The sequence below is a fragment of the Amblyraja radiata genome, chromosome 12 (assembly GCF_010909765.2).
Source record: "Amblyraja radiata isolate CabotCenter1 chromosome 12, sAmbRad1.1.pri, whole genome shotgun sequence".
Lineage (NCBI taxonomy): Eukaryota > Metazoa > Chordata > Chondrichthyes > Rajiformes > Rajidae > Amblyraja > Amblyraja radiata.
Genome location: NC_045967.1, coordinates 13,259,125 through 13,275,710, shown reverse-complemented (window position 1 = coordinate 13,275,710; position 16,586 = coordinate 13,259,125). Strand labels below are relative to the sequence as shown.

General features: G+C 39.3%; 1 protein-coding gene across 1 annotated transcript in view; it reads left to right on the top strand.

Moving 5' to 3' along the window:
* tbc1d8b (TBC1 domain family member 8B) overlaps positions 1–16,586 on the top strand; it is a 68,722-nt gene that overhangs the window by 18,422 nt on the left and 33,714 nt on the right. The window contains exons 4-11 of the mRNA XM_033030263.1: positions 276–504; positions 4,928–5,168; positions 7,131–7,338; positions 9,885–10,061; positions 10,968–11,147; positions 12,300–12,450; positions 13,778–13,992; positions 16,417–16,534. Coding sequence (XP_032886154.1) covers positions 276–504; positions 4,928–5,168; positions 7,131–7,338; positions 9,885–10,061; positions 10,968–11,147; positions 12,300–12,450; positions 13,778–13,992; positions 16,417–16,534 — 1,519 coding nt within the window. The remainder of the gene's footprint in view (positions 1–275; positions 505–4,927; positions 5,169–7,130; positions 7,339–9,884; positions 10,062–10,967; positions 11,148–12,299; positions 12,451–13,777; positions 13,993–16,416; positions 16,535–16,586) is intronic.

Here is a 16,586-nt window from a genome sequence, read left to right as displayed (position 1 = left end):
TACAACATTATCCATTTATTCAAATTAAAATGCTTTTGTAATACTGTTGCAAGACAACTCATTTTACAATTTGATTTACGTTTCACCTCAAATTGAAATGTGAATTTTTTTTTTTAATGGTAATTTTAGGAAATGTCCTCATTTTCTGTAGTATAACTTTTGATTTTAATTTGGCTTAATGTTTATGAGAAAGGTAATTTTGGAGGTGTCATTGTATTTATTATTTAAAAAAAAACGTATTTGTTGTAATCTATTTTGGATTGTTTCTGTCCAAGGGGCTAATAGCAGAGGAATCTCAAAACACATCCATAAAGGAGGAGGATGATCCTGAGAAGTTTCGTGAGGCCTTGTTGAAGTTTGATAAATGGTTTGGACTGCCTGAGCAAGAGAAGCTGGTGACCTACTATTCATGCAGCTACTGGAGTGGAAGGGTGCCATGTCAAGGCTGGCTATACCTCAGTGCCAATTTTCTCAGTTTCTATTCCTTTTTCCTCGGCAAGGAAGGTGAGAGTCTGTGCCATGCATTCAAGACTGATCTTAAGCTAAAGTCTCTTTACAAAAAAAAATGTTGGATCTGATGACCGCCAGATTGGTGCCCATGTCCACTGTGTGTGCCTATGACATCGATGATGTTTCATCTCCAATTCAGAGTCGTATATAGATATCCACTTTTGGCAAATTTCAGTCAGACTGTATAAATTTAAAACAAATAAATTGCTTGTGTGTTAAACATAGATTGGCTGATGTAACTGAAAAAAATAATTACCATGTAGAAACAAAGAAATGCAGATGCTGGTTTACAAAAAAAAAGATTCAAAGTGCTGGAGTAACTCATCAGTTAGGCGGCATCTCTGGAGAACACGGATAGTTTTGCCTATTATCTTGTGCACCGAGGTACAGTGAAAAGCTTTTGTTTGCTTGCTATCCAGTCAAAGGCAAACTATACATGAACACAATCAAACCATCTCAATGCACAGTTAAATGTTAAAGGTACAACATTTAGTGTGAGTCACATAACACGTAGAACATCACAGTAGCAGGCCCTTAGTTCCGAACATGATGCCAGTTTAAACTAATTTCCTCTGACTGTATGTGATCTATATCCCCCCCCCCCCCCCCCCCCATTCCCTGCATATCCATGTGCCTAAAAGTGTCTTAAATGCCACAGTCATATCTGCCTCCTTTACCAGCTGAACTGTTTGTGTTATTGTGGGGAAGTTGCATCTCCTGCAGCAGGCCTTATTGTGGGGAAAGTTACATCTCCGGTAAGAGATGCTCAGGATTTTGACCTTGTATCAATGAATGAATCACAGTGTATGTCAATGCCAATTATAATCATATGTTTGAAAGAACATTTGGATATTCTGGCGTAAATGTTTGACCACTGGCCTCGTACCTACAGTTGGTAAAAGTATGTTAATCAAAGCTCTTTATCTTTTATTTTTACTTTCTAAAACTAGCTTATTGTGTAGCACACAAATTGCTAAAATAGCTCCGCAGATGGGGCAACATCTCTGGAGGACATGGATAGGTGACATTTTGGGTCTGGACCCTTCTTCAGACTTATTGTGTAGCACTTGGTATAATAATAAGCTAACCAGTTTACCATATAGTATCACATGTTAGTACATGCAATGTTGCTGTAGGTGTGTTTTTGATATAAGTTTTACTTTTTTTATATCATTTGTACCATGATGCTCTATCTTTTAGAATGGCTAGAATTAAGACCAATGAGCAGTCTTATGAGTCATCATTTATTTAATATAAAAGCCTGCATTCGTAATTTTGCATTTGAATCTCCCTGCTGTTACAAATGCACATGGAGAAGGCTGTAAACCATACACATTTTGTTGAGAGGTCATAAACACACTGTTTAGGCAGCATTAATACTTGCTTTTGTGGGATGGAAGTGACTACTTTCAAGTGATCATGAGTTATTTTAGAGAATATTAACCTTTACAGGTAGTTGGTATTTTGCTGGGATTAGATTCGTCCATGATTTCTTTGTGGTGGAAGGTACTGACATACTTGAGTAAAGATGTTCATTTCTTTGATCTAAAGGTATTATTTTCATTTGGGTGTTCAGTGTAGGACAAGCTCGCATTGCCTGTCCTTTACTGGCCTTGAGAAGCTGATGTGATCTACTTGCTGAAACGATGCCATCCTGTGGTGAAGGTCACCAACAATGCTGTTGGACCAGTAGTACTGGGGTTTAAAGCTGGTGATGGTGCAGGAATGGTGAGATACCACCACATCAGAACTTGGAGGGGCCCTTGCTGATAGTAATGTCCCATGCAGTCCTTATCCTCCTTCAGCTTGTGGCCTTGAAAGGTGCTGACATAATAGTGACTCCCCTACTGCCTTTTAAAAGGCCATTACAAGATAATTTTCTATATATGTTCCTGAAGATGAGTATCAAATTTACATTGACACCTCAACCATCGATCCCTTTCCAGACAGTAGTGTTGAATGTGCAGATGGTAGTTGCTATCAGAATTTGGTTCAAATGATTTTATTCCAGTTTACTACTTTGGCTGTAAAGCACAAAGTAGTCACTTGTGAAAATGGGGAACGTGGCAGCCTATTTGTGCCCTGCAAGCTCTAACAAACTGAAACATATGAATGAAAATACTTTTTATGTGTCATTGAAGGATGAATATTGACAGGACATTGAAAATAACTTCCTCCTTCCATTTAGAAATGTTTCCCTGTGACCCTGTACATTCACTTGGGAAGGCAGGTAGGGACCTCAGTGTAAAGACAGCGTCTTCAGTAATGCAGAACTTTTTCATTAAGGTGCTGGGAGTGTCAGATCAAATAATTCTCCCCAATCGTTTGAGTGGTAAAGACATTTTGTTTTACATGAAGCGTTGCACTTGTGCTTTACGGTGGAAACTCGTGAATATGAGGTGTCTTAAAGGGGCTGTCCCACTTGGTCGACCTAATTGGCGAGTTTGAAAAAAATGTCATGTTGAAGACCTCCTTCGACTATGTAGAAGATCTTCTTTGACCTCCTTCGACTATGTTGAAGATTAGCTTCGACTAGCTACGACTAACTTCGGGAAAATTGGACACCGAATAGTGGAGAGTGAAGACGACCTCATTCGATCTCCTTCGACCTCCCTTCGACTATGATGAAGACTATCTACGACTACCTTCGACCTCCCTCGATTACCAACGACTAACATGCCGACCTACTACGACCTATTACGACTAAACCTACGAGTAAAATAAGTATTGATTTTTTCCATGGCGACCTTTTTTTACTCACGGGCATATTTCAACATGTTGAAAAACAAACCGCATAAACTTCTAGCACGTCAGTTGAGAAAAGTGGAAAAGGATCATACTATTCAAAAAATCAGATCAGAAAAAGGGACAGCCCCTTTAGATTTTAGTGCACAGATTAGGTCTTTGTTATTGGATGTTCTTAAACACCAATTTATTTAAGACATCTGCTGTACATTCTTAATTGCCAGACGGTTAGTAAACCTGTTGCCAACATTGTTCAGTGCACATTAGTTAATGTTGCGTTCATGTCTTCCTTGGCTTCTTTTGTGCCTCTTCCCCAAAATGTTGACATGTCTTGTTCAACCCTATGTTAATTTTTCAACATTCTATCCCATCACATTTGCCTTTTACACTCTGCCTTCACCTCCCCTGTTCATGTGCAATAGTCTGATCCATGTGCCACCCAGACACAATCTCTGCAATGTGCTTCCCAAAGGCTTCCTTTGCCTCATTCTCTTGTAACAGTAGTTCAAAATTCTCCACCTCCACTTTCTTAATCCAACGCAGGTAATGTTGCCTGGGACCCAATCCTTGTGGGAGATTCCAGAACGCAGGTCCATAGTTTCAAAAGAAAAGAGTAGAAACTGACTTAAGACTCAAAAGGACACAAAGTGCTGGAGTATTTCTGCAGGTCAGGCAGCATCTCTGGAGAACATGGATAGGTGAAGTTTTGGGTCAAGACCCTTCATTAGATTCTCATTTTAGATAAAGATTTGTTGAAGGTTGTGAATCTTTTGTAATTCTCTGGATTATAAAGATCCAGAGGCAATGTCATTGAATATATTCAAGCCTGAGAAAGATTAGATAAAACATGAATAGGTTCAAAGAACTCATAGGCACCTGCCCCTATTTCGTAAGTTGTAAAATTTCATATGCACATCATTGTACACCATAACATCATACTTTTATAACATGGTTGTTCTAACCAAACTTCTCATCCTATTGGGAAACTGGATTATTTGGCCTGTAGAGAAGGTTAGTTGAAATCATTTAAAAAGCTGAGTGGAAAGATGACTTTTCTGAGGCCTTTAAAAGACTATGATTGTGCTCCAACCAGTGGGGCAGAGCGACTGTCGATTCCATTGCTATTTGTCGGTCAGAGTGCAGGAAAGATGCACAAAAAGTTAGAGTCAGAACAAAGTCATCTGCAACACTCTCTAGGCCAGAGGAGTTTACTATGACCAAGTAATTGAGTACAACCTGAGTAACATAAAAGGGAGAATATTGATTGTATTTTTTAATCTTCCCCTGGTTTAATTTTTTGGGAATTTACATTGCTCACTTTGCACTTCAGAACTTAAATGTAACCCACATGGTCTTAATATTTTTATTTGATAGATTTATGGCTCCATTTGTCAGTATTTATTTTGTTTTGGATGTTGCCATTACATTCTTTTCCTTTGTTGAGCCAAGAACGCAATTGTGGAAGCTAATGCTCTAAAGATATTAATATTTATAGGGGCTCCAGTACAAACACTTCTGAAAAATTCTGCTGCAATTATTACATGGCCCATTAGAAAGAGGAATAAATATAAAAAAAGACCTGCGAGCTTGCCACTATGTGGTTTTAAAATGAGTAACATTCTCTGTCGGTAATTACTACATATTGATTTTGTACATTCTGTTTAACTTGCAGTTAAGATTATTATTTCCTGGGATGAAATATCAAGACTGGCAAAGACGACAAGTGTCATCCTTTCTGAGAGCATACACATTTGCAGTCACGGAGAAGACTATTACTTTACAATGTTCATGCATTTAAATGAAACATTTCTGCTGATGGAACAGCTTGCAGATTATGCTGTAAAGAGATTATTTGACAAAGAAACATTTCAAATGGATTTATTGTTCAGCGACCATTTACAAATAACAAAAAGGTAATGAAAAAATGTTAGTCTGCAGTGAGATATCCAAAGCATTAAGCAAACTTTATTTCTATTTTGTAGTATGACACTTTTGAAGAAAAATTCTCATGTATTAATTGAAAACTCTTACAAAGACTCTTTTTTTTTTCAAGATGAGCCAATAATTTTTTTTTTCCTCCCTAAATGGATTTAATGTTCCACAAAACAAGCTCCTTGCACAAGGCAACTGAGTGGTTATCAGTAGTAGTATGAATCAAGTCGTTATCCCGTTCTTCACCATTGTTTTACTTTTATTCATTTGTGGGATGTGAATGTCGTTGGTAGGTCTGGCTCTGATTGCCCACCCCCAGTTGTTCCTTGCACTGAATGACTTGCTTTGAATTGGGGATTTATGGAGTAGCCACATTGCTGTGGGTCTAGACCACCATTCAGGCAGAATGGAGATAAGGGACTGCTAACGCAAAAATCACAAAGCGCTGGAGAAGCTCAGTGGTTCTTCAACTTTGCTTACCATTTTAACATCTATTCCCACATCACCCTTTGCATCCTCCATTGCCACAGCGAGGCCACACGCCAATTGGAGCAGCAACACCTCATATTCCGCTTGTGTAGCTTACAACCCAATGGTATGTACATTAAATTTCCCTACCAAGTAATAACCACCCCCCCCCCCCACCATTCCCGACTTACTTTCCCGTGCCCTCCAACTTCATCTGGTATCCTCCCATTTCTCTTTCCCCTCATCCTGCTCTTTTTGTCTCCTTCATTCACTGCTTCTCTCAAATTCTGTTTTATCACTCCTCTTTCCCCTTCTCTCTTTTCTCTTCCATTTACATCCTCTCTCTGGCCTTACATTTTACTCCTCGCCTCTTCATCTGACACCATTTTGACTCCTTTTCAACTCTAGCCTTTGTCACTTACTCCACCCGCCTGTCAATAAAACTCCCCTCATGTGTATCCACTGATCACTTGCTAGGCTTAGTCCCATGTCAAACTTGCTTTTCAAGCTTTCTCCCCATATCCCCCACTCTGATGTTTGAAGAAATGTCCCGGCTTGAAACATCACCTGTCCATTCGTTCCCCAGATGCTACCTCACCCGCTGAGTTCCTCCAGCACTTGGTGTTTAGCCTTTAGACAGAATGACGTGTTTCCTTTCCAATAGTGAATTAGATGTGTTTTTGCCACGATTAAGTAATTTCATACTTTCATTACTGATTATTGCTTTATAATCTAAACTACTTCATTATATAAATTTAAATTCCCCAGCTGAAGTTGTGGGATTTGATATCTTGCTTGGGGTCATAGTGCTAGCGTCTTCATTACTAGTTCAGTGATTTAACCATCATACTGATATATACCTAATGAGAACAGAAGATGACTCTGATAGTCACTATGTATTCTATGATGACTGTTTAGTTTGGTTTCGAGATACAGCACGGAAACAGACCCTTCAGCCCACGGAGTACGCACCAACCAGTGACCCCTGTACACTAGCACTATCCTGAATACTAGGGACAATTTACAATTTTTACAGAAACCAACTAACCTACAAACCTATACGTCTTTGGAGTATGGGAGGAAACCAAAGAAATCGGTTTCTGACTTTTTCCCCACCATAATGTTATCTAGCATCCCTACCCCATCCACCCCTTTCTCAACTAAGTTCTTGCTCCCCCACCCATCCTTGCTTTGGTAATAAACTGATAAATAAGTAACACAGTTCATATTATTTAATGTGAATCATCTCATCAAGAAATACAGTTTATTTATAAGATGTTGTATTTGCAATGGAAAATATATTACACGAGTACACACGTATCAAAAACATTTTTGTCAGCATAGTTCTCCAATATGGTTCTGAGTCGTTTGTTAGTCTGTCAGTGTTTTAGATCATGCAAATGTAATTCTCTTTATTCTATTGCGTTGTAAAGTTGGTTTGTTACATTGGTTGCATTCATTTTGTTTTATTTTAGAGTTTTGGAGAATCGAGCAAGGACTGAATATTTCACTGCACTCTTTAGGCTTCCTAGGGAAGAAAGTCTGGATGACATACTTGATTGTTTTCTTTGGATCCCTTTTTGCCACGCTCATGCATTTGGGAAAATGTTTATTTCAGATAATTACATCTGCTTCCGTAGCCAAGATGCAAATCATTGTCATGTAATCATTCCAATGCGGGAGGTAATGTATATGATATGTAACATCAAAAGAGTTTGGGATAAAATCCCTCCCAGGCTTAGAAATGTCATCAGTGTGGTTAAGACTAAAACTGTTAGAAATCCAGTTTTGGAGTGCCTTTCCCAGGTATTAGAGATGAAAAGATGAAAAGTCCTATTTACACCAAGGAGCAAGGAACTGCAGATGTTGGTTTAGAAAAAAAAGATGCAAAGTGCTGGAGTAACTAAAGCAGATTAGGTAGCATCTCAAGAGAATATGGATAGCTGAAGTTTCTGATTGTGATCCTTCAGACCTGTTTATATATAGACTGGTACATACATTACATATTATGCAGTTTGAAGAATAGGCCCCGACCCGAAACATAACCTGCCCATGTTCTTCGGGGATGCCGTCAAGCGCCTGTCCCACTTACGCGACTTTCCAGCAACTGTCTTCGACCTTCAAGCTCGGGGGCACTCGCCTTTAAAACCGCGAGCAGGATGGACCGTCAGCAATGAAACTGCGAGCTGGATCGACCGTCAGAGAGCGCGCGCGTGTGCGCGCGCGCACACACACACCCCCCCACACACACACACACCCCCCCCCACCCCCCCCCCACCCACCTCATAGCTACCGCGACTACCTACCACTGCACTATGAGTTCAAAAGAACCATGCCGACCAATTTGTACTCGAGGAAAATTTTGCAGCATGTTGAAACATTTTCCTTGACCAAATTGAGGACGCGAGTGTGCAGGAACTTCTCTCGAGCATGAAGGAGAGTTACAGTGACCTCCTAGGACCACGTATCGACCACACTGAGTTTGTGGTGAGCGCAAACTCTTCTAAACTCGTAAATTAGGTCGCCATAGTGGGACAGGCACTTTACTCCAGCACTTTGTGTCTACGTTTATTGTTAACCTGCAGTGTAGGTCTGGGCCACACATTTTTCTGCTGCTATCTTTGCAGGGAGGTTCTGGGGAGCTGGGCACTCCCTAAGAGGAGAACAAAAGAACTCTGGGGGTGAGTACACCATGTCGAACTCACTGCTCGTTGTCTTTGGAGAGGGGTGATTGATAGCTGGCATCGTTGAAGGGTTAGGAGTTATAAATAGTTTGAGAAAGTTCAGGTTCTCTGTTCCCACACTGACCTACCTTAACTTTTGTTATATATTTCAATTCAAACCAACTTTTTTCCACTGGCAAAGTTGCTTTATCAATTCTAGTTTCAAGGGGCCATTTTCTTTTACATGGTGTTCTGATTTTATTGTAATTCGGGCTATAAATTCTTGAAAGAATGGTCCGGTATTTTTTTCAAAGATGCTGTTGCAATGATAAATGTTTAGCTAAATGATTAACTATTTTGTTGTGACATACAGTACCCTCCATAATGTTTGGGACAAAGACCCATCATTTATTTATTTGCCTCTACACAATTTGAGATTTGTAATAGGAAAAAAATCACATATGGTTAAAGTGCACATTGTCTGATTTTATTATAGGCCATTTTTATACATTTTGGTTTCATCATGTAGAAATTACAGCTGTGTTTATACATAGTCCCCCCATTTCAGGGCACCATAATGTTTGGGACACATGGCTTCACATGTGTTTGTAATTGCTCAGGTGTGTTTAATTGCTTCCTTAATGCAGGTATAAGAGAGCTCTCAGCACCTAGACTTTCCTCCAGTCTTTCCATCATCTTTGGAAACTTTTATTGCTGTTTATCAACATGAGGACCAAAGTTGTGCCAATGAAAGTCAAAGAAGCCATTATGACACTGAAAAACAAGAATAAAACTGTTAGAGACATCAGCCAAACCTTAGGCTTACCAAAATCAAATGTTTGGAGTTTTTTAAAGCTAAAAAATGGTCAATTCTTGAGTGGCCAAGTTAATCACACGATCTGAACCCAATTGAGCATGCCTTTTATATGCTGAAGAGAAAACTGAAGGGTACTAGCCCCCAAAACAAGCATAAGCTAAAGATAGCTGCAATACAGGCCGAGCAGAGCATCACTAGAGAAGACACCCAGCAACTGGTGATGTCCACGAATCGCAGACTTCAAGCAGTCATTGCATGCAAAGGATATGCAACAAAATACTAAACATGACTACTTTCATTTACATAAAATTGCTGTGTCCCAAACATTATGGTGCCTCTAAACACTGCAGTATTTTCTACATGGTGAAACCAAAATGTATACTAATGGCCTTTATTAAAATCTGACAATATGCACTTTAACCACATGTGATTTTTTTTCTATTACAAATCTCAAATTGTGGAGTACAGAGGTAAATAAATAAATGATGGGTCTTTGTCCAAAACATTATGGAGGGCACTGTATAAAGCAGGAGCTTGAAATCTTTGTACTATTTAAGAAAGTATTATAGCCGCACTCAAATTAATGCATAAGTGCTGAAGAATGCTTTGCTCCATGTCGTAGTTATCCATCTTAATGGTATATCTGAATTATTTAAAGTGTTTATTTTCATCTTCAGCCTCCAATGCCAAAAGCTGATTAGAGGCTGAGGAAATGTGAATATTAAATTGATATGTGTTCCCTATAACAGGTCACTGGTATGGAAACATCAGACAACTCTGGCAAGCATATCTGCTTCAGCACCAGGTGCAAAATAACTTTGCGCTTCACTGACATTAAGGAAAGTGATGGCCTCGCACAGAAACTGGGAGGGAAGCTGAAGTGTGGCACACGTGGAAGTACACAACGCACTTTGGGAAAGAAAGAGGTAAATATCCAGGAAGTTGTTATTGTGCACTATTCGCAAAACTGAGACAATTTGGTACTGTTTGTTCAAATTGCAGAATTCTTTGTCACAGTTGCGGGCAACCAGAGGACATGGGTTTCAGTTGAGTGGGGAAAGATTTAATGTGAACCTGAGGGGTAACTTTTTTACGGTCGTAAAGGGTGGTGGGTGTATGGAACAAACTGCCGGAGAAAGTAGTTGAGGCAGGTTCTATCGCAATGTTTAGGCAGGTACATGAATAGGAAAGGTTCAGAGGGATATGAACCAAATATGAGCAAATGGGGCATCATGGTGTGGACAAGTTGGGGCAAAGGTCCTGTTTCCATGCTGTGTGACTATGACTCTAAATCTCTTATTTATAGAACCAGTCCATGAACATGTTCTGCATCTTTCCTAGGATGTTGTCATCTTACAGTAATTTTTACACTGGTATTATACATTTTTCAGACATGATATTTGGGCATTAAATGCATTATAGATGTTAGAAACCTACAGAATAAAAGCTTATTCGTGGATTGTAGTAAAATGTAAAATAGATTTAAATCTTGGCTGGGACGTGATGAGCTGATCAAACTTTCCTTGGTGTAAAAGCAGGTTGCGTAGAGAGTGGTAAAGTTTAAAGGAGCAGTGAACAATTTTTTACACAGAGGGTGGTGAGTGCCTGGATTGCACTGATTGCGGTGGTGGTTGAAGCAGATATGTCAGTGGCATTTAAAAAAACTTTTGGATTGGCATATGAATATGGAGGGATATAGGTTATGTGCAGGTACATAAGTTGGTCTTGACATCATGTTCGACGGACTTTGTGGGCTAAAAGGTCTGTTATTGTGCTATACTGTTCTGTGTGCAAGAATGACTTGTTCATGATGAATTTGTTTCTTTTGATAGGAATCGTATCAGAAAAGCACTCAGGGAGATGACACTTTAATTGGGCACAGTGACTCTTTACTTTCATTAACTGGTGAACAACATAGTGCATTGCTTAAAGAAAGCAATAAAACTGTGAATACTGAAGCACTAATGAGAGTCTTTCATCCACAAGATGCAGAAAATCTGGATTCAAAAATGGCAAGCAATTTTTTAGTTGTTCCTTAAAATTTGGGGTGTATTTTACGGATATTTTGTTGTATTTTTTCTATTGAGGCTTTAGGTTAATTGTGTCCAATTATGATTTTTCAGTGTAAACATTGAGCCAGTTAAGTTACAGCCAACCCCCGTGCTAAGGCTGGTTCAGTAATAGAAATCCTTCATTAAACAGTTCACAAATCACAAACCAAAAATATGATATACCGAATAAAATTAGCTCTTGCTAAATTTACATGGAAACTAATTAAGTAAACAAAATATTATTTTTGAACTCGTGCTTCTTAAGGTATGCACAGATGCAGCAAATTTGCACTACAGAAAATTGCGGTTTCGCAGTTTTCCTCGGAATGTAACCTGTCCCGCAATTAATGTTCAGTGCAGTGTTTTCCTTTGTATAAACATATGCAATAAGAAGGGATATTTAAAAAATATATATTTAGGTCTTTTGTTACTATTACAAACTGATGTAATGACAGAATGAAATTGCTTTATTCTCTATACACATGCGCAAGGCCTTCAATGATTTTTTTATTATCATGTGTACCAAGGTACCGTGAAATACTTTTTTTTTAGCATACAGATCAGCAAGACAGTCACCATACATAAGCACAGTCCCCTGGTTAGTATAGAATGTGCAGAACAGCCCATGGAGTGCGTATGCGAGTTGTCATTTTGGCACCGTTACACAGACCCAGCTGCAGCCGGCCACAAAGGCCAGTTGCAGCCATCAGCTCCATTCCGGTCGTCCCGCAAACCATTTTCCCTCTCCGTGCACGGCCCTCTTCAGCCCTTGTTCCCCTGGGGGTGCCTCCGCAGCCGACCTTGAGGGCGCGGAAGATAAGACCCCCCGGTTCTTCTTACCGGCCTTATGTCCAGCATCCATCGCTGACTCCCTCCACCTCCTTTTTGATTCCTGGCCTTCAGGGTTCTGAGTCTTCCTGATGGGAAGCAAGACTAAGCAAAAGCTGATTCCAAGGGGTCTGTTAAAGTCTCAGGCAAGAAATTCTATGCTATGATGGCTTCATTATGTCCCCCAACAGATTGGTTGTATGCAGAAAATTCATTGTTATCAATATAAAAATATGGCTTGCTTGAGAACGCAATTATAAGCTACTGTTATTTTATGATTTGCAGTTGAAAGAAAAGATGAAAGTGCAATCGTGGAACATTCATTTTGTGGAGTATGGTCATGGAGTCTGTATGTTTCGTACAAAAAAGACCAGGGACCTTGTAATGAGAGGAATCCCAGAAGCCTTAAGAGGAGAACTTTGGCTATTGTTTTCAGGTATGCAACCTGTTCAACTGTGGAACAAGTCTTTTGAAATGATTAACAAAATTAGTTATATACATTTCCAGGAATTCATTAGAAATGAGACCCTCTTAGTTTTTCCAAAGTACAGGAAACATTCTCCCACATTTTCACAATCATGTATGTAGTTTGTAATGTGACATTCTCTTCATTGCTGTAGCTTTTATTTGTGCAGGAGGCAAGAGAAAGAAACATTCAATATACAATAAACATTCAATATGGATTGGGGTTGAGTGCCTGGATGAATTTGTGATGCAATGAGGCATGATATAAGCCAGTTTCAGCAAGTATCTTCAAGGTTACACTGAAGCATGTTTGGGTTGCCTAATCAGATGGGGAAATTAAGTCATTTTAGATGATAGCTACTTACAAACATGAGCTCATAACATTTATTCAACTACTAATCAGATTTAATGCAAGGAACTGGAATTCCTGGAGCCCTGGCTCGTGCATGCTTTGGTGAGGCCAGAAGTGGTGCAGATTTTGGTGGTAAAACCACCACTGCTTATAGATCATGAGCAGCATGAACGTTTCCCAGTTTCATTTCTCGAGAAGGCTTGTTTCATAGAACATGGAACAGTACAGAGCACAGTACAGCAATGTCTGTGCTAAACATGATGCCCAATGAAACTAATCTCTTCTGCATGCATGTGATCCATATCTCTCCATTCCCTGCATGTTCAGATATGTATCTCCTGACTGGCTTTTTCTGAGTCAATCTTCCCTCAGAAATCTCTCTTATTTATTCATCCTAACCCGTCACACATTACACTCTTCACTGTTAGACTCTTCCTACCATATCTAATTGTCCACACAGTATCTGGCCATCATCTCAATCTGTTGCCAGAGAAATGGAGGGGGGGGAATGATATCTTAGTATTAAATGCAATTTGTATATCTTAGCTACTCTAACTCCGATCACTAATATATACAGTACATGTAGTGATACCCTCTCTGGTTTGAGAATAGCAGAGCTTTATTTTTAATGGCCTATGACAATTTGAGGCAGTTACTTGGAGTCAAGATCTTACTGTATCTTGCTATAAATTCCAATCTGTGTCTTTTGTTAAGAATTGGATTTGTTTTGGATAAACTCTTGGATAACAATCCTGTATATTTCAAGGAAGTATCAACTGACTTTCCTTTCTTTAAATAGTTCATTTTTAGACACAAGTAAAAATTGCATAATTTAGTTTGTTAATTTATAATTGTTACCGAATATTTTGAAATGCTGGTAGCTTGCTTGTTGTGATCACTGGCAGCATAACAGCAAAAGTAAATTTTGTGTAAACTCAAATTCTAGGTGCAAATAATGACATGGCTGCTCACCCTGGCTATTATACCGAATTGGTGGAAAGGTCCATGGGCACTTGTACTCTGGCTACAGATGAGATAGAACGTGATCTGCATCGCTCACTACCTGAACATCCTGCATTCCAAAGCGATACAGGAATCTCTGCGCTTAGACGAGTTCTCACAGCCTATGCTTCACGGAACCCCAAAATAGGCTACTGCCAGGTTGGAGTTGCCGGTTTACTATCAAACTTATCATTTTTGAATGCTACTATATTTTAATCATAGTTTCTTCTGTAGCCAACCGTATGCAAAAGAAACTTCACCCTGCAATTCCATGGCGAATAACATTTAAAGTTAGAAGAAGGGCCCCAACACAAAACATCGTCAACATATTCCTTCCACAGATGCTGCCTGGCCCTCTGAGTTACTCCAAATGTGTAGAATGGGAACTGCAGATGCTGGTTTACAAGCAAAAAGACACAAAGTGCTGGAGTACTTTTCAGCGGGTCAGGCAGCATATCTGGAGAACTCTGGAACCTGAAGAAGGGTCCCAACCCGAAACAACCTATCTATGTTCTCCAGAGTTGCTGCCTGACCTGCTGAGTCTCTCGGCACTTTGTGTATTTTTATTTTACTTCTAATGTGTGTTTTACTGGAAAATGTATACATCCCAGACGAGTAACCAAATAATTATAAAGGATTTAAGAGGAGAAATTCATGGTAGTTAGTATTTTTATCATTTTCAACATGACTTTCCTGACTTGATTATCGCATTATGGCTGACTTCAAATAATATGTTTCTCATTCTGATTGCTGGCAACCCTATTGAAGTGTTCGCTTTGCTGTGTGTATGTTTGGTATTTGTTTTGGGTAAGTTGTGTTCCCAGGGGGTATAAATCCTTTCTCAATGACATACCTTGCAATGCAGATTCAAAGTCAAGTTGTCCTCTGCACCTGCAACGTGCCACATAGAATATGAGGCTTCATAACTGGAACTGACTGGACCTGGCTTCCATATATATGTGACAACGCTTTACTTGTTCATAGAACATTTACAGAAGCTGTGAGTGTTTTCTTTTAAATAGGTTGATCAGATTCTGCTGAAAATCGAGATAACCCTTCACACTGCTAGCTGTGGTTCTGAGGTTACAATTATCAGCCACAGTCTTGCAAAATGACACAGCAAATTTGAGGGACTGTGTTGCCTGCTTCTGATTGCTATATAGGTGCTCTGTAAATGAGTGGAGACCTCATTAGAAGTATGACTCCAATCTATTCAGCAAATGGAAACCAGTGTAGAAGACGAAGGGTCCTGACCCAAAACAGTTCCATGTTTTCCCTAGACGCTGCCTGACCCGCTGAGTTACTTCAGCACTTTGTCTCCTTAGATTTCTTAATATCTTTATTTGTAGGTTCTTAAATATTGTCAGTTTCCACATCTTCTAAATATATTGATCTGAAGTTTCATTATAGATTGTGTGCAATTGCTCTTTAAAAAAAATATATATATTTGGAATAACAAAAAATACTGTTACATGGAAAACTGCAATAGAAATAAAAAATGCTGAAAGTAGTACTTGGCAGGTCAGGCAGCATTAGTTGGGAGATGGATGGAGTTAACATTTCAGATTGATGACCTGTCATTAGAACTAACACTTTTGTGTTGCTGTTTGGTAGTGGAATGCCAATTCACTGTACAAGGCAACCATGACATGCTGGGAAATTAAATTTGGTGACTGGCAATTTATGGGCTAATTTTTGTTTTTAGGAACACTCATTTCTCTGAATAGTATTAACGTTCCATGTAAAATGTAATCTGTTTGATCTCAAAGTAGTCCACCAAGCAAATAATGCTCTTTAATTCACAAATAAAATAAATGGCAGTCTTGCAGATTGGCAGTCTTGACATGCCTCAGGTCTCCTGTCCATGAGTCGGTGTTGATTTTTTTGAATACTGCTCAGCAATACTTTAGGGGGATAAATGCATTCAAAGAGCCAAGTAAGTATAAGTTGCTGTAATTGTCTTGGACAATCCTAACCTCAAGGAGTTAGCAACATCCTTCTTGATAACATTTGGCAGCTGACTTTGAATGGTTTAGTCAAGCAACAGCATGACTTAGTCATAGCTACAAGATCCTTTCTGCGTGTAAACTTTCTAAACCACCTAGACAATGCCTTGTTGAAATGTGGATTTCCTTTAATAATAATAATAATAATATATCTTTTATTGTCATTGCACGTCAGTGCAACGAGATTTAGTGTGCAGCTCCACTGATGTACAAGAAAGGTAAATAAATACAATACATATATAAGCAAGCTGAATTGATTGACGTGACCATCTGAGGGAGACTGTCCAAAGGGAGTGGGTGGGGGGCACTCATTAGGGCTGGTTCAGAGCCGCTATAGCTCTTGGGATAAAACTGTTCCTGAGTCTAGAGGTTCGGGCGTAGAAGGCCTTGTAACGTCTGCCGGAGGGAAGTAGTTGAAACAGACCGTGGCAGGGGTGTGATGAGTCCTTATGGATGCTGATGTTTGAGGCATGTTTGAGGTCGAGGCAAAACGCATTATTTTGTAACTACATATTACACGGATAGTTATAAATTATTTATCATAGTGTATTTTCTTTCTTTCACTTCACCTGCAAAGGCGATGAATATTTTGACATCTGTTTTACTACTTTATGCAAAAGAAGAAGAAGCCTTCTGGTTACTGGTTGCTGTGTGTGAAAGGATGTTGCCAGATTATTTCAATCGACGAATAATTGGTAAGATTTGCAGCTTCTGCATTTTTTAAGTCTTATTTCCAAATGTAGTCTC